This window comes from Myotis lucifugus, unplaced genomic scaffold (assembly GCF_000147115.1).
Source record: "Myotis lucifugus unplaced genomic scaffold, Myoluc2.0 scaffold_20, whole genome shotgun sequence".
In the NCBI taxonomy this organism is placed as follows: domain Eukaryota; kingdom Metazoa; phylum Chordata; class Mammalia; order Chiroptera; family Vespertilionidae; genus Myotis; species Myotis lucifugus.
This window is the reverse complement of record NW_005871068.1, coordinates 9,939,037-9,961,279: the sequence shown is the minus strand read 5'-3', so window position 1 is coordinate 9,961,279 and position 22,243 is coordinate 9,939,037. Positions and strand designations below refer to the sequence as shown.

General features: G+C 35.9%; 1 protein-coding gene across 1 annotated transcript in view; it reads left to right on the top strand.

The window, feature by feature from the left end:
* Positions 1-22,243, top strand: part of DMD (dystrophin) — a 2,279,750-nt gene that overhangs the window by 803,689 nt on the left and 1,453,818 nt on the right. The window contains exon 17 of the mRNA XM_023751347.1: positions 6,112-6,287. Coding sequence (XP_023607115.1) covers positions 6,112-6,287 — 176 coding nt within the window. The remainder of the gene's footprint in view (positions 1-6,111; positions 6,288-22,243) is intronic.

Sequence of the window (22,243 nt, the reverse complement as noted above, 5' to 3'; positions counted from 1 at the left end):
ACACTGTTTCTTTCCTAAATGCTGTGATCCTGAGGTACATATTTTTATCTTGATTATAATTAGGTAATATGATAATCAAAAATTCATTATAGTTACTACCTTAAAGTTAAATGTATTTTAAGTGATTTGAAATATTTTCCCCATTTAAATGAAATCATATACTATGGAAAGTCATACTGTTTAGTGAGTCTATAAACCACATTATTCATATTGTTTATAATTTATTGTGGTAATTTATATTAAATTTAACATCAGATATTTAGTTGTAAGAATGTATCTATCTAGATAAGTACAGAAGTTCCATAATTTTGTGATATTTTAACAGGGTAAATTATCTTCTTTGCCAGGAATAAGAAACATTCTGTGACTCATCTAAGACCACAGACTTTATTCCCATTTCATGAATATTTTGCTGTATTCTTAGTGAACATTTTTGCAATGTTCTGAACTATGAGCACAAATATCTCAAAGATAAAATTAACATGCTTAGAATTCCCCATCCTTGAACATAAGCGTATATCTTTATGCAACATATGTCTGTCTATATTCATAGATGCCCAAATAAAGTGGTCATTGTGTCTGTATCTATTCTATATCATTTATGTCCTTATGAGAGTTTTAAAACTCTTGATAGACATGTGGATAGTGTAAAACACAGTTGAAGATAATAAGCCAGTGTTTTTCATAATACCAGATATACAAATAGAGTGATGCAAAATTATTAAGATGAAAATTTCTTTATTTGCCTTTCTTTTCTGAGTTTTTTTCTCATTTTCTAGAGATCCTGTTTTTACTTCCCATAAAATATTTTCCGTGCATCTTCTGACTGCACCTATTCTCAAAGCATTATTTTGTAGCATATTGATACTTGAAATGTAGTTACAATTGGTTTGTCTATTTTCTTTTTGTTGATTATATTAATTAAAAATATTATAATGTCTTTCAGTTGCCAACCCTTTATGTAGCTTCCTGAAAGCTTTCCAACCCACTGCCAATTTAAAAAAAATTAAATGGTTTTATAAAACCTCAAATTAAAATAAAATTCCTTTACTTATTTGAGGTTTCTGTCTTATTTAAATTTATGGACTAACCATCTTGAATTTTAGAACATCTGATTATTGCTTAGATTAAAGGTTTTATTAGAAAAATTTGAAGTTATATCTCAAATAACTTTGGAAAGTAACTATATCCTTTTGCAACCTCCAACTAAAATAGATGTTTGGGATTTGGCCTTAAGTATCAGTACACTTGATTTTATGTTGTAAATTCATTGTCAACAACAACATAAAATGTTGTAGGCACTGAAAATTTAAGAGATGAGAGCTGAATTAGCTGTTGGAATTTCTCATTCCTTATTTTGAAATGAGAAGTTTGGACAGGAAAGATCTCTATAGTGTCCTTCCTATTCCAAATGTCCATGATATGTTTCTCTTTTCTTGAAATTTTATATAATACTCTGGAGTAATTAGTGAAGAGATTCCAATTATCTCTGCTATGTAAGTCTCAGAGTTGGCTGGAAGATGATAATGAAAATAAAATTATCTTCCTATTCAAAAAGACTGATATCTGAAATGTTTACATTTCACTCATCATGAAAATGTAATTAAAATACCATAAAGATAAAAATGCTCAGCATCTATATGATACATCTGTTATCTACTGACAATAAATGAAATAACACATAAAGAAAGATACAAGTTCTTTTCCTAAATGCATGCTTGATAATCTGCATTTCTAGTTACAGAATATATTTTACTACTTAAAATCAGATGGTGTGTAGAGGAAGGTCATGTGGATCAGAAAAAATAAATCTCGTTTCTTGAATTTCTTAAGATGCAGTTAATTCAGATAGTTTTTCAAATTCTGTGTTTAATATGAATTCTGAATCCCACATATATCTCCTATTTCTGTCAATTTGTACGAAAGCTATTTTGAAATGAGGGACAAAGTATGTACATAAAATCAAACAGTTTTGTAGAATAAGCCTTCTGTATTATCATACAATATTTTATTTCAGATAGGAGTTAAGACTTCCTTTATTATGTTCCTCTACTCTGAAAACTATCACTTACAGACATTAGGATATTTCCAGCATTTTACTCTTATAAATGACCCTATGAACTGGAATACATGTTATATGCAGCCTTCAGCATCAAAATAAATGTAAAGGTTAAGATACTATCTAAGGAAAATTTCTTTTTGTAATTTTAAAAGAAATTCCTTGCTTACTATGTGTTTAGTGCATGTCATTATTTTGCATGCTTACATTTGTTATGTGACACTCACCCTATCTCACAAATATTTGTGTGGTTGTCACCTTCACTACTATGCTGTAAGATCCCCCAAAATAAAGATATTTTATTCATTTCTGAATGCCCTGTTCAATGCATGTTGTAATTTAATTGAAACATTGTGATTCAGCAGTTGAGTAACGTAGACAGTTTTAGATAGCTTTCTCTGTCTATGGTGTCCAAAGCAGGGAATCTAGGTTTTCAACCACCAATCAGATTACATCTAATTCTAGAAAATAACTAGTATTTATTATAGAGCTTGGAAATGAGACTTATCAGAGTCATGATAATCAAGCTTCAGATCTTTTAAGACAATTAGGCAGAAACAATACTCAACTTATCCTGTGTTGGCCCAGGTTCAAAATAAATTTTTAATGAGTGAAGTCATAGTAAGGCAGGCTTCCACTAGGTGTGTTGATCTCTGCCAATGGGAAAATTTGATGCAATATATTTTTAATGATTCCAATATATAATTGTTTATGGTCAATAAAAGCATGGGGAAATTGAATACATGACCAAATGTTTTTTATTCTTATACTAGAGGCCCAATGCAAGAAATTCGTGTAAGGGGCTTGGCCCCCGCTGTGGTGGCAGCTGCCTCGGCCCCTGCCTGCTGCCGCGGCCGCTGGCCTCTGCCTTGGCCCTTGCCACTGCAGTGGCCACCTCGGCTCTTGCAGCCCTGGCTCGGTCCAGAAGGTCATCTGGAAGGACATTCAGTCTAATGAGCATATTATGCTTTTATTATTATAGATGGAGTAGGTATTGAAAGTAGTTACTGATGTATTATACATAAGAAACAGTTGTTTTCTTATTTCTTTACCCCAAAGGAAATGAAGTGCTATTTTAAATTATAGTATAGTAATGAATATAGTATAGAAAAATTACAGATCCATATCCTGCTATTCTTGAAAAATGATTATTTTTCTTTCTTATAAGGTTTGCTATATTCTTAAAGATAATTTTGTAGTATATCATGTTACTACTAGAGGCCCGGTGCATGAAATTCATGCATGGGTGGTGTCCCTCAGCCCAGCCTGTACCCTCTCTAATCCGGGAACCCTCGGGGGATGTCTGACTGCCGGTTTAGGCCCGATGCCTGCAGGATCAGGCCTAAACCAGCAGTTGAACATCCCTCTTGCAATCAGGGACTGCTGGCTCCTAACCGCTCACCTTCTGCTTGCCTGATCACCCCTAACCACTCTGCCTGCCTGCCTGATGACCCTAACTGCTCCCCTGCCTGCCTGATTGCCCTTAACTACCTCTGCCTGCCTGCCTGATCACCTATAATCTCTCTGTCTGCCTGTCTGATCGCCCTAACTGCTCTCCACTGCCGACCTGATCGCCCCTAACTGCCTCTGCCTCGGCCCCACCACCATGGCTTTGTCCGGAAGGCTGTCCGGAAGGTCGCCCAGAAGATGTCTGGTCTAATTAGCATATGGCCCTTTTATTAGTATAGATTTCTTTTACCCTCCATGAACACATCTATCTAATTTTATAATAGGCATCAATAAGAAAATATAAAATTATAGAAATTAATTCCTTAGCCAAATATTCAATAGCACATATGTTCCATAACATTATATATAACTGCGAAAAATAGCATTGTGTTTTCAGAATCTGCATTCTGGTGAATGCAGATATAAAATTAGAAATTCTGAACGATATTCTCTTCAGCTCATCATTGTATGAAAAAATGTTTACTCATGGTTAAAAAATGAAATGCTCTTGCCCTGACCGGTTTGGCTCAGTGGATAGAGCGTCGGTCTGCGGACTCAAGGGTCCCGGGTTTGATTCCAGTCAAGGGCATGTACCTTGGTTGTGGGCACATCCCCAGTGGGGGGTATGCAGGAGGCAACTAATTGATGTTTCTCTCTCATCAATGTTTCTAACTCTCTATCCCTCTCCCTTCCTCTCTGTAAAAAAAAATCAATAAAATATATTTAAAAAAAATGAAATGCTCTTGCAATCCTTAAAAACTACATTTTCTTTTTTATTAAAGGTAAACTTAATTTGACCATGTAATGGTAATTTTTTGTTGAGTGCAATTAAATTTGAGATTATATTTTCAGCACTTAAAAAAAAACTCTTGTTACTTTCTACTTGCATTTGGCATAACTTGTCAATGGACTGTATAATTATTGTTTGAAGTGAAGTAATTGATTCTGAATAATGAATCTATGGACATCTTAGACATGATAAAACTTGTACTCTACACATGTAGAAACTCAGTACTTCATAATATCCTCTTTAAAAAAACTAGACTCCCAAAATGCAAGTTCCTGAGGCCTTGACATATGTACAGATGTGGCTTGCACAAAGTGTAGCACTTTTAAAATGTGTTTGTTAAAAGCAATTTTTACACAAGACATCATGACAAAGGATTTAATTATTTTCAGTTGCCTATTTAGAAGCTGAAATACGAAGATCCTGAGGCTTCCTTGATTTCCTCTCATTGAAGGAATCAGTTATAGGATAGGAGGCAGGGTGGTCACCACAAACCCTTTACGTATTGCTTGGCAAGTTCAGGAAATCAATAAAACTAATCTTGGCCTCAACCAGATCCTATAAGTACCTATAAGTGGATCCAGTATAGGTGTGTTTTGGTCTCCTTGAAAATAGGTCTTCCGAATAATTTGTATTGCTAGAAGGGTAATGATTAACATCCCAAGAGGGAATTTTTCAGTCCTCATAGCAGGAGGACTCAAGAGAATTGGTGGTTCAGGAAGAAAGGTACTTCACTATTATAACTTGTCTGTCTTGCAGTGCCCATGAACTGAGGTAGTGGCCTGCCATGACTTGAGTCACAAGCCATATTATTCCAAAAAATAATGATCTGTGAATAAAATTTTTAACAAGTCTGAACAGAAAGTCAGTGTGTTTTTATTTTTTATTTTTTAAATATATATTTTTATTGATTTCAGAGAGGAAAGGAGAGGGAGAGAGAGAGAGATAGAAACATCAATGATGAGAGAGAATTACTGATTGGCTGCCTCCTGCACACCCCCCATTGGGGATCGAGCCTACAACCTGGGCATGCGCCCTGATCGGGAATTGAACCGTGATCTCCTGGTTCATAGGTCGATGCTCAACCACTGAACCATGCCAGCTGGGCAGTCAGTGTGTTTTTAAGCTAAGAAGACTCTTTAATGCTAACTTTGGAAACTAATATTTTTTAATATTTTACCATATTTACTAATTTAAAACAAACAAGAATAGTGTGCTTTTTAACATTTGAATAACATTAAGTTCAAATATATTTCTGGACTAACAGGCACTTTATGTTAACCTTTTATTGTAATTTTAAAGGACATTTCATTTATTTTCATAAAAAGTTATTATGAAGTTCATATAATTTTGTTTAATATATATATATATAATAAATAATTATTATATACGATAATCAAAGATGCATTCGATAAACTATTGGGCAAACATCTACAATGTGCCAGGCCATGGGATTTGTGCTGGGCTATATTAGCAAAATTTAATTAATGTTGTAAACACTTTAAACAGTATGTCTAATTAAATGTCAGAATATCACTCAGCGTTTCTCCTTTGCCCCCCTTATTTCCCATAGCTTGACTAATAACTGGAGGAGACACTAAGTATACTTCTGGTTTTGAGATTACCTTCATTTGCAATTTCAGTCAAAATAAGTTAGATAAAACAATTTGATTTGGGTTCATGTTGGTGCTATTTTGATCTGAAGGGCAATTTACCAACAAGCAGGAACAGTTTCATTATTTTCCTTCACCATCCAAGCAGTCTTTACTGAAGTCTTTCAAGCAATGTGTGACCTCTATTTCAATACTTCTCGCAGATTTCACAGACTGTCACCACCACTCAGCCATCACTAACACAGACAACTGTAATGGAAACTGTAACTATGGTGACCACGAGAGAACAAATCCTGGTAAAGCATGCCCAAGAGGAACTCCCACCGCCACCTCCCCAAAAGAAGAGGCAGATTCTTGTGGATTCTGAAATTAGGAAAAGGTGAGAGGATTTTACTCCTGTTTTTTTCTTCAAGCAAAGAGTAACTGTTTAGCAGGAAAACTCATTTTCATCTATAGTGATGGCAGTGTTTTTACTTAAACAATATTTCTAGAAGCCTTAGGTGCCTGTAATGTCAGTTAAGCTAGTGAAAGAATTATGAAGTGAATTTTGAAATTTGCCCACGCAATCACTGTCCCAACAAAAACTGAATGTTTATTGGAAATACTGTTTTCTGGATTGAAAGAAGAAACTATGTGTGATGAACTACCATGGATGCATTTTAATCCTGAAAATTTCTATTTTTTTCTTTTAAAAAGCTTGTTGGTTCAATGCCTGTTTTAGCATTAAATACTGCTCCCCCCGCCCAGTAATGGAAAGTACATTTTCATGAAGAAGTACACCTATAATAGACAAAATCCATTCTGCCAGTTTACGAGAACATAATGTCTCAATCTGCACAGCCTAAATCAGGAGTCATTAATTACAGAACAGATTCCCTCTTCTTTGATATTTATAAAGTCTTATCATGAACGTGTTAGAATTTTTAACTGGTCTTTTTGTGGATATTCTCAACTAGACATTGTAGATAAGTTAGGTATTATGTAACTCAGTGGATATATTACAATGATGGGAATAAAATTTCATAAATTCAAAACCAGCATGAAAAGAATAAAAATGGTACAGTTTCATTCCAATTATAATTCTAAGATTGAGGAAGAACATTAAAATTTGCCTTATGTTTCTAGGCAACATATATTTAAGAATGCATGGAACACTTGACATTAGAATTTGTATATACAAGGGTATAGAAATAGGAGAAGAAGAACACGTACCTAAAAATAGTGAGTCAGATATTCTAGGCAAAGGAAAAAGAAAACAATAAAGAAGCTACTCACATTATTTGGGACTTTCAGTATTTCTCTATTTATCCGTGACTTATACTTTCATAATTCCACAATAAACCATTAGGCATTTCTACCTAATTATATCTGGTTGGCTGAGTGAATCCTCTTGTCCAGAGTTCAGCAAACTTAAGCCTATAGGCTAAATCCAGCTCACTGTTAGGTTTTATATAGCTCATGAGTTGAAAAAAGTATATTTCATGATGTGAAAGTTTGATGACATTCCAATGTTAGTGTCCATAAATAAGGTTTTATACAATGTTAGTGTCCATAAATAAGGTTTTATAGAAACATAGCTACACTCATTGATTTATTTATTATCAGTGGTTGCTTTTATATTACAACTAGAGGGGGTCCCTCAGTCCAGCCTGCACCCTCTCGCAATCCAGGAGCCCTCAGGGGATGTCCGACTGATGGCTTAGGCCCACTCATCAGTCGGACATCCTTAGCGCTACTGTGGAGGTGGGAGAGGCTTATGGCTGAGCGGTGCTCCCCCTATGGGAGTGCACTGACCACCAGGGGACAGCTCCTGTGTTGAGCGAGATCAGGACAAAACCAGCTCTCTAACATCCCTCGAGGGGTCCTGGATTGCAAGAGGGTGCAGGCCAGGCCAAGGGACCCCACTGGTGCACAATCAGGGCCAGGGAGGGACATGGGAAGTTGGCCAGCTGGGGAGGGACTGTGGGAGGGCTCCAGGGGATGTCCGGCCCATCTTACTCAGTCCTGATCAGCTGGACCCCAGCAGCAAGCTAACCTATTGGTCGGAGCGACTACCCACTGGTGGCCAGTGCATGTCATAGTGACTGATCGACCGGTCGACTGTCTGCCCCCTGGTGGTCAGTGCACGTCATAGTGAGCGGTTGAGCAGCCTTAGCATATCATTAGCATATTACGCTTTGATTGGTTGAACAGACGACCAGGCACTTAGCATGTTAGGCTTTTATTATATAGGATGACAGTGTTATTGTCAAAGAGACTATATGGCCCACAAAGCCTAAAATATTTACTATCTGGCCCCTCATAGCAAAAGTTTGCTGACCCTTGTTCCAGTGAAATGGTTCTCAAATCTTTGAATATTAGTGTTCTATTTGGGACAACAACTTCTAAGGACTCTACTCATGCTAGTAGTTGAATTTGTAACATTCATTGATAGAGAAAGAACATAATGGCAAAAATAAATCAGTAAAGCTCTTAATGAATTTGCTTTTCATTAATCATAGTAGCATGGAAACTAATTTAATGTCATGTTTAATATGTGTCTAAATGCTTAGTGGGCACATGGATTTATGGATCCTTTGCAACAACCCAATAGCACTTCAAGAATTTTCTAACCAGAGCAATATAGGAACGTAATTGCCTTCCCCTCCCTATGTGTTCAGCAATCTCTGAATACAGAAATTGACAGGGCAAGTTGACTCATGTCAATCTCTGTCTTCAAGAGCTTATTCTTGCCTTCTGTTTGGGAAATGTGTTTGGTTAGGAAAAAAATGTGGTGTGATTCCTTTTTGTATTCAGGAAAGTGTGGCTAGTGGTGAAATATTTTGTCTCCTAAATTCTGTTTGTATCATATGCGCTCAGCAGTTTTCATAAGTGCCTGGAATGAGATGTGCAAGTGGGAACAAAAAGAATGCATTACTTAAATAATAGCTAACAGTTATTGAGGGTTTTATTATGTGCTCAGCACTACATTAAATGCTTTATCTGCATAGCTCATTTATTCTTCCCAGTAACCCTACAAAATAGGTACAGCTATTATTACTGTTACACACGGCTACAGAGTAACTGAGCCAGGATTTCAACTGAGGTAGACTGACTGCAGGATGTGGATTGTGTAGTAAAGTGTTTCTTCAGTAGTTATATAACGAAGGTGATCTTATGTCTTGTTTTGCCTGAATCCATCCTGATTATACCTTTTGTCCCAGCATAATAATATGTAGCATCAACTTTCACTCTCAAATGTGTCCTGATTTGGACAGTACAACATGCACACTCTATATAAGACTAGACTGCTAAATTTAGACTGAACAAAATGGGCAATTGAGCAAATATTTAGGAGCAATTAAACCTAGTAGGTGGTAATTGCCTACTGGATAGAATCTGGTCAAAATATTATAGTCGTTCAGGAGGTATCATGCATACATGACCTAAAGTTTGACAGTAGGGACCATCTCTTGTTCACTTAATTGTCAAGACTACAGTTGACATGCTGATCTTTTGAAACTCTTAAAAATGATCTCCTTTTTCAACTTCTCTGACACACTACTGGCTTTGCTCCTACACTCTTTATCTGACTTGTTTTCCTCCTTTTGCTGAATTCCTATGATAGTGTCTCATAAATTGATCTGTTTGCCCGTCTGACTCCTTTATCTGAATTGTCTCCTCTCATTGACTCAAGTCTGAATCTCAGTGAATTACTCCCAAATCTTATAGCTCCATATCTGACTCCCTACCTCAAATTTCACTTATACATCTTTAGAACGATGATCTGGGTATTTCTACTTGTGCATACAGCCAGTGGTTCAATTTTGTTTTTATCAACTGCAAACATTTGTTGCCACTAATAAACCAAACCTAGTTACTCATATATTGCAAGCATATTTTACTTATTATAATTCATTGCCTTTGTGTCTAAAAGAGTAGCAGATATTGGAAAAAGCATGGACTTTGAAAACAGAATTATTCAGGTTTGAAGCCTGCCTGTTTTAATTACTAGCTTATGATCCCAGGCAAATTTCTGAATATCTGTGCCTCAGATTCCTTATCCTAACATTATTAAATACTAACTGTAAGGATTAAGTAAGAATCATTTAATACAGTGCCTGGAAGGTAATAAGAATTCAGTACATGCAATAGCTCTTATTCTTGTTGTTTGATTATGGTGAATGTTGTGGAGGGTAGAGGAAGTGGTGGAGGTTGTGGAGGTGATGGAGGTGTTAGAGATGGTGCTGATGGTATTAGAGTCAGTGGTTAAAGGTAGTGATGGAGGTAGAGGTGGAGATGGTGGTCATGTACTATTGGTGAAAAAAATCCCATAATAAACTTCATCTCAAAGTTAATGAATACAACAATAAATGACTTCATTTTCCTCTTTAAAACACCATCTGACTTCTCCATTTCTTCTCTATTTCTTCTCTGGCCTTGCTTCTTATTTATTTATTTATTTTGATTAATTACATTATATTATTGGATAAGTGAAATCCTAATCATTCTAACTGCCAACTCCACAACCTAAGCTATATACCTCACTGTGGTGAGACTTGCTCCTCTTTCTGATTAATCTTCCTCAAATCAATGTGTCAAAAATGTCACTTTTATGCTAACTCTTCTGATGTGAGATCCTTATAACTCCAGTTGTCCCAGAATAAAACACAAGCCTCTTATTATGCTATTCGATATTATTTTTTCACCAAGTTTCTGTACAGCTTCCCCAAACTCTTTCCACTTTAGTCAGTTAATTACATTACATACATTCTTTTTGCTATGTGCCTTAATGTCACCCACATAAATTTTTCTCATCACCAATCACAACAAAGGAATCCTGTTACTATACTTGTTTGTACTTTACTTAGATTCCATATATGGTGTCATGTATATAATAAATAATCAAATATTTATGGAAAGATTGAATAATACAGTCCAACTAATTGTGATAACTAAAATTTTATATTACAGTAGCATTTAAGAATTCTACCTAGCTCTTCATGGAATTGTTTTTAATAATAAACAAATGAACATTCTAATAATCTTTAGTAATTCTGATTTTATCAATTAAGATATCATTGTTTACTCAAAACCATTAAGGGATTTAAAATTCAGCTTTGTACCACACTATATTTTCTTAATTACCTAAGGTACATTTAATTGGTTTCTTAATAATTACATGGTTTCTGCATTTGTCATATTTACTGCATAAATTGTCCTCCTTTCACTAAGATATACAAAAGTGTTTGATGATCTTAGGTCACAAGGTAATTATTTCTAACAGTAAATTATCCCTGAAATTCAGTGACATGATTTTGCATATAGGTAATTATCAGAGTATGGAACTCAGTCTATATTAAACCTAGATCTATTATTTATTTAATTGGAATTTATCGAGAGACTCATTTCTAATCATATAGCAGTTATTTTAAGATACTTTTTACAAAAGCTTTTATTTACGTTTTCATATCAACCAGGTGAAACTGATGGCAAATTGAATATTTTTAAAGTAAATGCCATTTCAGTGAAGATAATTTCCTCAAGTATAGTGTTAACAAATGAATATCTTTGACCTCTAGAGATATACAGAGGCATTTATAAATACCTAAATTCACCTAGTCTCTTTATCTTCTCCTAGGTAAGCAGAGTATAAAGTTTGTTTTCTCTGACAATTTACCCAGTGTTTACTAAATGATACAATACATTGCCTAGACAATTACAGACCTGCAGTATTATTTTATTTTATATTTTCAGCTTAATTTTTTGTTTTATTTCTTTTTATGTCTACTGACTCAAAGATGTGAATTTATGCCACATCCTTGGATAAGACATCTCTGCAATTTTATGAGATTAATGCCTAAACAATTTTGGTGTTAGATATTTATTTTAACTTGGATTACCAAATTGTAATGTGGAAGTTGTAAACTAGACCATTTTAACTTTACTTACAGAATGTAATTACATGATTAATGTGTGTAACAGCTAAGTTTTAATTTTCTATATGATAAATTGATCCTAAAATACTTGAGTTGTTGTTCTCAATAATAACATTTTTGCCTCTTTTACAGTCTAGAAAAATAAAAGCTTGCTTCTTATATCTAAGGAGACTAGACTCTAGACTTTTCCATGGTTACACGTTAATTGAGGTCCAGAAGGTTAAATAAGTTGCTTTCAGTTGCAAAATAAGGACTAGTGCTTAGTTTCCTAATTTGAATTTTTGTTATAGTTGCAACGTTCTGCTTCTTTTTATGCATTAGAGTCAAATGACCTTGGCCATCAACTCCAATTTTAGTTTAGAAATTATTTTTTGGTGAAGAATAGAAACCTACAAACCATCCTCAGATATTCCAAAAACATAACCATCCATTTAAAGTTCTTAAAATTATTTTGCCATATAAGTCAAGAATTAGTCAAGAACTATGTTTTGAAGAATATAGAAATGTGGATTCTAGAGGCCTAATACTAGTAAGTGACCAGAGAACAGTTAGAGCAGCAACACTCATAGTGCAGTGCATGAAGCAGCAGTATCACTTGGAGCTTATTGGAAATGCAGATTTAGGGTACTGGAAATATTGAGGGGGACGCTATGTAAAGTATATGATTGTACACCTGAAACCAATACAATATATAATTGAAAGAAAAAATGAAATGCAGATTTGGGGGCTCTCCTCAAACTAGCTGAATCAGAAACTCTTCAGGTTGGCCCTGACATCTTTTACAAGTTCTCTAAGTCATTCTGATAAACCTTACATTCTGAGAACTCTTGCACAAGAACAATGGTTCTCATATATTAGCATGTATGTGAATCATCTAGAGGGCTTGATAAAAGACAGATTCCTGGTCCCCATCAGAGTTTCTGACTCAGTAGGTTTGGGGTGATGCCTGAAAAAGCTTAATTTTTAACAAGTTCCCAGGTGATGCTGATACTGTTGGTTTAGGGCCCATGTCTTAGAAATCAGTGCACTGGAACATCATCTCAGGTATAACCCAACTCTTGTTCATCTTTCCCCCAACCAGCTGCAATAAGAGGAATCATCTACTCCAGGTTAGGCTAAGTGATGCTGCTGTTCCATCTTGTGTCACCTCTCTTGCTTTATGTTGACATGATCTATTAATATGCCTATTTTACCCACTAGACAAAGCTTCCTTGGGCCATGGTCCATATCTTACTCCTGACCTGGAATGGGGTCTTCTATATGGTAGATGCCCAATACATGTTTTGACTGTAATGCACTATAATGGCAACTGACCCTGTACGATACTACACATTGCTCTGGATGTCTAGCTACAGCAGTTGTAGGAAAAATAACTCTTCCAGAATGCAAGGCATAGAGGAATGCCAGCAGGGAGAATGATTAGGCCATGTTTCCAGAACCATGACCTACATTTTTGTCTGCTTCTTGAGTGAAGAAAATTTTGGTCACATTCATCTAAAGGAAGCATCGTTGAATGCAAAGAAAAGTTGATTTTTACTGAGATCTAAAATACCTCTATTCTCTTACTTCTGCTTCCTTTTCTACCTCCTCATACCCTACATCAAGCACTGAAACTGCTCTCAGCAAGGTCACCAGAGAGCTCCTTAATTGCTAGCTCCAAAGGTAGCTCTGCAGTTTTTATCCTTATTGACCTTTGTGCTATGCTTGACAGTGATGATTAGTCCCTTCTTGAAAATTTCCTCTCAGTTTCTGGAACATTGCTCTCTCCTGTTTCTTTCCTCCTCTTGGCTTTCTCACCATGTCTTCTCAGCCTCCTCTTCTTATCCCTTTATTTGTCAGTCTCCACGAGATCAAACTTTGATTTCATTTTCTCTTTCTCAGGGCACTATCATTTATAATATTGTCTTTATCAACCGTCTATCTATATGTGATGATTTCCAAATTACGATCTCCAGCTCATCCTGCCTCCTGATGTTTATACCTGTGTCATGCAAAGGTTTGCGGGGCCTGTAAATAGACCTGGACTTCTTACTGAAATCTCAATTGTGGTTCTGAAGTGTAGACTACACAACGTTGGAGAGTACAATTCACAGCATAGTTTCTAAGAACAGTACCTTCTGGACTTAGGCAGTGGACAGATTGTGCAGCCATTCATAGTGGTCTCATATCAGCCACATCACTAAATCTCTCCAAGTAGGTCTATTAAGTTCTCTGTGATTTAATTCTTTACATTCAGCCCTTCCCCCAGTTCGGTGTCTGATAACTTTCTGCAAGAAGTTCTCAACTGATTTCTCTGCTTTTTCTGTCACCTTTTTTTATTGATTCCAGAGAAAGGAAGGAAGGGAGGGAGGCAGGGAACGAGGGAGAGAGGGTGGGAGGGAGGAATAAGATGTAAAAGAGAAACATCATAATTGTCTCCTGCATGTGTCCCGAATGGGGATCAAACCTGCAACCTGGGTATGTGCCCTGAATGGGAATCGAACTCCCCACCTTTTGGTATACAGGCCGACGCTTAAACTAACTGAGTCCCACCAGCCAGGGCACTTTCTTCTTTCTTAACCATACTCTCCACAGCCTCCTGAAGGATATCTGAAAATGCAATTTTAATTAGATCATTCCTCTGCCCATAATTCTTCAGATGCACAGCACAGAAATTTCTTTGTGATCTTTAGCTGCCTAACTCTCCAGCTTCACTACCTTCTACCCAGCCCATTAAAAAGAAATCATGCCAGTGCTAGTCAAAACAGTCTGCAAACTGTTCATTAGCAGGACACAATAAAATAAGGATCTTGAGCCAGAATATAAATCAATGCACTGCTTCCTTTGTCAAGAAAGTTTTGCAATTAAAAAGAAATCAGATAAAATAGCGACTTAGTTGATTTATACTCTGGTGACTTCTCTTGTCACAGACTACTAACAAATAGTTCATAGAATGGCCACAAACTGCATATTTAGTGGCACTGCCCTTCAATTGAGCTTTAATTAACTGCTGATCTCTACAAGCTCTTTGCTCCCTCAGGTTTCCATTTCTTTGCATCTACTGTTCTCTCTACTTAAGATTCCCTTCTCATTACATTCCCTTTGCCCACTCCCACATTGTTTGCCCCCCAGTTAATTGCCTTTTCTCTCTGTGAGCCTAATTTCCCAGACATTTTTCATCCTCACTAATAAACCAATTAGAACACTTACATAATTTTACTGTAATAATTTTGAGTTTGCATATGCATATCTCCAGTTAACTCCTGAGAACAGGAGCCATATCTTTTCAGTTCTAGAACTACAGTGCTTAACTCAGATGTTAGCAGATAGTAGTATCCAGTAATATTCTTCGTATATGAAATGAGGATTTGTCAGTGTCTTGTCAGGAAATTAGAAACCACTCTAGGTGTTTCAGAAAGAGGAAACAATACAAGGAATTGGTTAAAAAGGTGGTGGGAAACTGGGAAGCAGGGCAGGGAGGCAACCCAAAAACACTAGTAACATCAGGAAGCTGTGGTGATGCCTAGAACTTGAGGAACAATGCAGGGAGGGGATGGTTCCGGAACCCCAAAGCTGGCTCCTGCTAGCTGGGACTAACACAGTCAGGACTACCAAGCAGGAGCTTGGACCAATGGAGGGAGGGGCCATCCAGAGAAAACTGAAGCCACAGTGGAGGTTTATAACTGCCCTAGAAATGCCAGCAAAAGTGGTGTATGAAGGAAAAACACCTTGGTTTATCTCTTCCTTCTGCCTTCTAGTGTACTCTAATGCTTCCAATTTAGACAGACCCAAGTGGAAGCCAGAAGGCAAGCAGTGGTGGAAATGTACATCCCTCTGACACAGAGAGGACGAGAGAAATGTGGAGAATGGATCTGAGAGCAGATGGGTCTATGACTGCACATATGAGTTCTGGCCTTGGATCCTCCACTCATAAGCTAAGGAACGAAAGCTAATCATTTAACCTTACTAGTATTCACAGAATCTATTTCTTCATCTCTGAATAGGATTTCTATGACTTTCCTTGTTTGTCCTCACACTATGGAAATTTTATTATACACGTGTTTCTCTTTTTTACTTGTAATTTATTGTCCAATAGATAAATCATTGGCATTTCCCCTATTTTATTTTTTAGATTTATTAGGGTGACATTGGTTAATAAAATTATATAGATTTCAAGTATACAGTTTGATGATACATTGTCTATATATGTTTCTTTGTTAGTACATGCAGACCCTGAGACTGAAAGTCTACCTCTGTAAGTGGAGGGTAGGGAGAGACTGAAGAAGGTCATTCCAGTCTAGAAATTAACAGAGTTTATTAAAGGAAACTTACATACGAGGTGCATCTTGAGGAGCTGCAAGACAAAGTGGATATCCTCTGTGCTGCCTATCAAGTGTCAAAGAACTGTCCAGGGTAAAAAGGGAGGGAATAATCACAGGTACTAGCACATGAATGCTACCAGGTATGGGAAATTATATACTTGACCAGGTTGGGACAAGGGCCTGTTCCAGGAACGAGTACATACCAGGGGGCAGGGGAAGGGTGCTGATTCATGTCAGAATGGACATCAATTGCAATCATACAGTCTCTCAGGGTGGGTTTGTGGTAAGTAGTATCTGGATTCAGTTCACAGGCCAGATAGTGATCTCAGCATAGAACAGTCTCAGCTCCACACTCTTGGTGATTGTTTAGGTAGAAATATACATCCTTGCCCCAGGAGAAAATTGAGTTTCTAGTTACTAATTTAGAAAAGATTTTACCAATTACAACATTTGTGTTATAATAGAAAATATTATTATTCTGACAGCTTCTGAGAATATTCTTTTTCTGATGTCTTCTCTTGGGACAGCTAGGCCTCCAGGACTCTTCTGGAAAAAGTCCTAGTGGCAGTTATGACTTTTCCACAGAAGCCTGTGTTGAAATTTTGGTCTTTCAACTTCTCGGTTTGTGCTCTCTGGGAATTTGACAAACCACTCTGAACCTGTTTGTTTTCACCAAGAAAATGGGAATAATTATAAGTCTGTTGTCAGAATTAAATTAATATCTGTTATAATACCAGAAAATGGTGCTTAATAGTTATTCTGTCTATTGAATTACCTATAAATTACCTAAAACAATGGAAGACCAATTCTTCGCTTATTGCAGATTGAATAAGTATTTGTTATCAGAACTGTCTACTGGTTAAAATGCCTTAGAAATAAAAATGAACATCTCAAGAATCCAAAAGGGAAAAAAAGAAAGAAAAAGAAAAGAAAACTGTACCCCTATAAATCAACACACATGATCACATTATCCTACCACACACAAATGAAGTGATGCCTGGCTCCTATGGACTGAATTATGTCCTCCCAACATTCATATCTTGAAGCCTTACCCCCAGTTGATGGTATTTGGAAATGGGGCATTTGGGCAATAATTAGGTTTAGATGAGGTCTTGAGTATGCTGCCCTCATGATGAGATTAGTGTCCTTAGAAAAAGTGCCATCAGAGAGCTTGCTCTCTCTCTTTCTCCGTGCTGTGTGAGGACACAGTGAGAAGTTGGCAGGGTGACAAGCCAGAAAGAGAGCCCTCACCAGAACCTGGCCATATGGGCACCTTGAGGATCTTCTGGCTTCCAGAACTCTGAGAAAATAAATTTCTGTTGTTTAAGCCACTCAGTCTATAGTAGTTTGTTACATCAGCCTCAGCTGACTAACATTCTAGCTTTGTAGACTAATGAGTTTTGCTTTGTGTTTTAACTAAATTTTGTAGAGGTGCTCACTGAAGGCAGTGGATGGATTGAAATAGTCCATGATGTTGATGAAGTGGCAGTGGGGCAGTAAGTACACATCAGATCTAAATGGCTTTCCACATTGCGCTAGATAGTTTCTGAACCTTGACTGGAACTTGCTTAAACTTTAAAGACCCTCAACATAAAAGCATGTTAAAGTCTTTTAAACTCACTGAGCTTTCACACTGGGAGTATGTAAAGTTTAAATTGCCTCCACAGGGTCCAAGGAACCTTCCAATGTGTGGAGGGGTTCTTTGAAACTCCTGTAGTCAGTATAAATCCACATTATTTCAAGAATGTAGTCACAGAAACCTTCATTTTCTGGCTAATTTTCATATTCATTCAACTAGTGTCTAATGGATTGATATTATTCATAAAGCCCTCCGATTGCTCTAACTGTGGGCCATAGTTAGTCCTTCCCACAGGAAGCTTGCACTCTAGTATAAACTATTATGAAGAAATATTTATAAAATGTTAGAAATGATGTAAAGAAGAAAAACTCATTTTCTGCTTGAGAGTTGAGCATGGAAAGCTCATGGAGAAATTAGCATCTGAATGGACAGTTAAAGGTTAGGGTCATATTGGACTCCAGGTCAGGACTGCCTGCATACCAGGGCTAGTAAGGGATGAGTTTGAAAACATAGGTTGGTTCATTTAAAAAATGGCACTCAGTGCCAGACTAAAGAATGTAGAATTTAATCTGGTCATGGGGAGCCAATCCATATTTTTGAGAGAGAGCAAAGCAATATGGCATCCGAGGGTTGGGCAAGATAGGTCATCTCAACTTTATTCTATAGAACAGTGAGAGTCAACAAATTTTTCTCTCAAGGGCTAGACAGTCAAAATTTTATGCTTTGTGCACCATGTAGTAGCAACTACTCTACTCTGATGCTATAGTATGTAATCAACTATAAAATATGTAAATGAATGACTGTCTGTATTCAATAAAACTTTATTTACAAAAACAGGTGGCAGGCCAGATTTGTTCCATGGGCCATAGTTCGCCTATTACTGCAGCAAAAGGTGAAATAGATGAGATTATTGTGCTGTTGATTTTAGTTGATTTGTCTTTTTGTCTTTCTTATGGCTTTCTTTGTAGCTTTTATTCCTGTGATTACAATGATGGCTTTTATCTTCCAGTCCTTAACAAAACTCTCAAACAGATATTTCTGCCCTCAAATGAGAAAGTGAGAAGGGGCACAGGGCTGGCCTAAACCAAATCAGAAAGAGTCAAGAAAGGCAAAAATCACAGTAGCTAAAATGTAAATGGCAACTACCATGTGTCAAGCATTCTTCTAAGTATTTAATACATATAACATATTTAACTAATGAGACAGTATTGTAAAGTATTTTTAAATTATTTTCCTCCTTTGCAAATGGGAAAGCGCAGTATTGAGCGGTTAGGTGATTTCTCGTGTTTACTAAGTTTACAGGAAGAAATGTAGTCAGGATTTGATCCCAGACATCTAGCACAGGATGCTGCATTCTTGAACTGTATGCCATTCTGTTTTATGAGAATTTAAAGTTTACTTCATCATCTTATTTAGCTGAAATTAAAAGCTTATCTGATATTATTTAAGCATTTGTTGAGGTGTGTCTATGGAAACTGCAACTTTCCTAGATCTTGGCTCTTCTACATTCTGAAGTCTTATAGACTCTAGGGTGGCATTGAAGCACTTGCCTATCTTTAAATACAGATATCTTTTTCTGTGAAAAAAATTCTTTCAAAGTTAGGTTTTTAAATATCGAGATATAAGTGGGAGTCCCATATAACAACTATTTTTCCAAGTACAAGACTTCTAGTGCTAACCACTGTCTTAACCCTATTATATGTCATAAGTAACACCCCTTGTCATCTATGCTTAATATCAGTTCTGAAGTCAGAAAATGCATCAATAAATTGGAAATTTGAAGATTTTAGGAAATTAAGAAAGATAATAAAGTAAAATTAAACTAGAAAAATAACTTTTATAATGCCACGAGGGTATCAATTATGCAACTAAGGGTCATAATTTAGCTAAATGAAAATGTTCAGAATTAATGCGCTAGTGTTAGAGACTCCAGTCAAGTTCTGGCACAATCCAAAATACCACCAGACTCTACTGTATAGCAGCAAACTGCAAATTCATTTTGACTTTTTCTTAATGTTTTTTTAAAGGGTTTCCCTTTCATTTGGTACAAAGGAAAGTAAGTATAGTGTAGTGGAAATCTTTAGATTCAGACAGACCTGGTTTTGAATCTTAACTCCATGCTTCACTATGTATTGAAAACAAAGCAGCTTCCCAAATCTCTCTGTCCATGACCTATCTATAAACATGAAGATTATAACAAACAACCTACATAGTTATGGAAGATGAATTAATTCTTTATGAAAGCATGTAACATTAACATGATATTTTCATTTGAATTTGATTGTAAAATTAATGTTTAAAAACCTTAGTCTAGATAGTATAGGGATATAATTCTATACAGATATATAGAGCATGAGTGTCTACAGATAAACAAAAATTAGGTAAAATTAATGAGCTGGGGGGAAACTACTGGGATACAAAGTCCAGAAGATGCTAAAATATTATTTGGATTGAGCATGTCTCCCCAATTGAAGACATTTTCTCAAGGGAATCTTTATATTATGACTTCAAGATACTTTTGTGTGTTTTACAATGGCAGAAGGTATTTTAACTGCATCTGAGGGTGTCTTACTAACAAGTTCCTTTTGCACCATTTTATCTATATCTTTGGACATTTTATGTTTCTCTGCAAGAGAATTCCCATGAGAAATCCATTTGTCACCATGTTATCTTTATGTAGATAAGAAAATAAAAGAGAAGCTAAATTGAGGACCAGAAGAGCTGTGAAAGGGAATGCGCGCCCTCTAGTGACCCACATTTATTTCTCACAAGGGCATATACAGCTTTTCTTTTTGGTTTCATTTTAAATAAACATCAAATTTGATTTTAAAATAAATGGCTTAAGATTTTCAACTTGAGCATATTACATTGTGTAATCATATATTTGTTAGTATGGCAAGATTTCATCTATCACTTAACAGAATATTCTATTAACCCGTTAGGGTGATTTTCTTGCACAGAACTATGTTTCAAAGGGACTTTCAATTTACTGAAAATGAAAAATAAGGTCTAGGCGTCTAAGGCTTAGAAACATTGTGTTGCCAGTCCTCTGGGTGATACATGTTCTTTCACACTCATTGGCTTTATAACTAATTCCTGTAATATTGCTGGTTCTGACATCTTAGATTTTTTGGGATTTCCTTAGCTTTTAAAGTGTGTTTCCTAGAAAGTTAGATTAACAGAAGATATAAAAATGACTTCTTTTTAACCACATCACAATTTAGAAATAAATATTACCAATGTATTTTTAATGGTGAAGATTTGTTCCCAAATTAAGGTAAACTATTATTTTAAAGTTGTTTTTACCTTCCAGATGTTAAAATAGTTTAGTTAATTTTTACTTTTTGGAGAGAAGCAACATTTTTGTCGTTTTATTATGTTTAGTGAAATCAGTTATCCTGAAAGTACAAAGATTAATACCAATGTCAGATAACTCATGGATTTTTCTGGCATTTATAGCGGAAAGATATTAGATCACTGTGTTTGTGTCCAAGCACATGCATTTGTAAAAGTCAATATTGTTATAGACAATAAACATATTATTGTTTTTGTATAATTAACAATGAAGAAGATGCACAATTTTAAGGACACATTTTTTAAAAAATATATTCTATTGATTTTTTACAGAGGGGAAGGGAGAGGGATAGAGAGTTAGAAACATTGATGAGAGAGAAACATCGATCCGCTGCCTCCTGCACACCTCCTACTGGGGATGTGCCTGCAACTAAGGTACATGCCCTTGACCAGAATCGAACCTGGGACCTTTCAGCCTGCAGGCCAACGCTCTATCCACTGAGCCAAACCGGTTAGGGCAGTGATGGCGAACCTATGACACGCGTGTCAGAGGTGACACGCAAACTCATTTTTTGGTTGATTTTTCTTTGTTAAATGGCATTTAAATATATAAAATAAATATCAAAAATATAAGTATTTGTTTTACTAGGGTTGCAAATATCAAAAAATTTCTATATGTGACACGGCACCAGAGTTAAGTTAGGGTTTTTCAAAATGCTGACACGCCGAGCTCAAAAGATTCGCCATCACTGGGTTAGGGCTTAAGGACACATTTTATGTTTTAGACAAGAAATCATATTTTGAAACATGTTAAATGGACAAGGTTAACTACACAGAAATTGATTTTTTAGTTTCATTTAAAGATGCATTTCAGTGTAATCTGGAATCATTAAATTTAACTGTACTAAAATGTATTATTTTATGATTGATGTTCTTAAACATATATATGTGTAAAACTAGAAATACATTTAAGCTTGTAAGGAAAATCATGCAACATAAGGAAAATGGAATGTTTGATAGAACTATTAATGCAGCCAGTTCATATTAACTGAGGACACGGTCCTGTCTCATTTGTCATATTTTGTTTCAGGTGTTATGTAAAGTGTTGAAAAGAGTATATAGGGTTTTTATTATAACTGGGAATTTTAATATCTTTTGCTATAATTTTATTTGATTGCTAGATGAACAGGCTAATATAATTGGAATATCAAAGCTGCAAGGTAAGCAAAGTTCACCTCAGCTT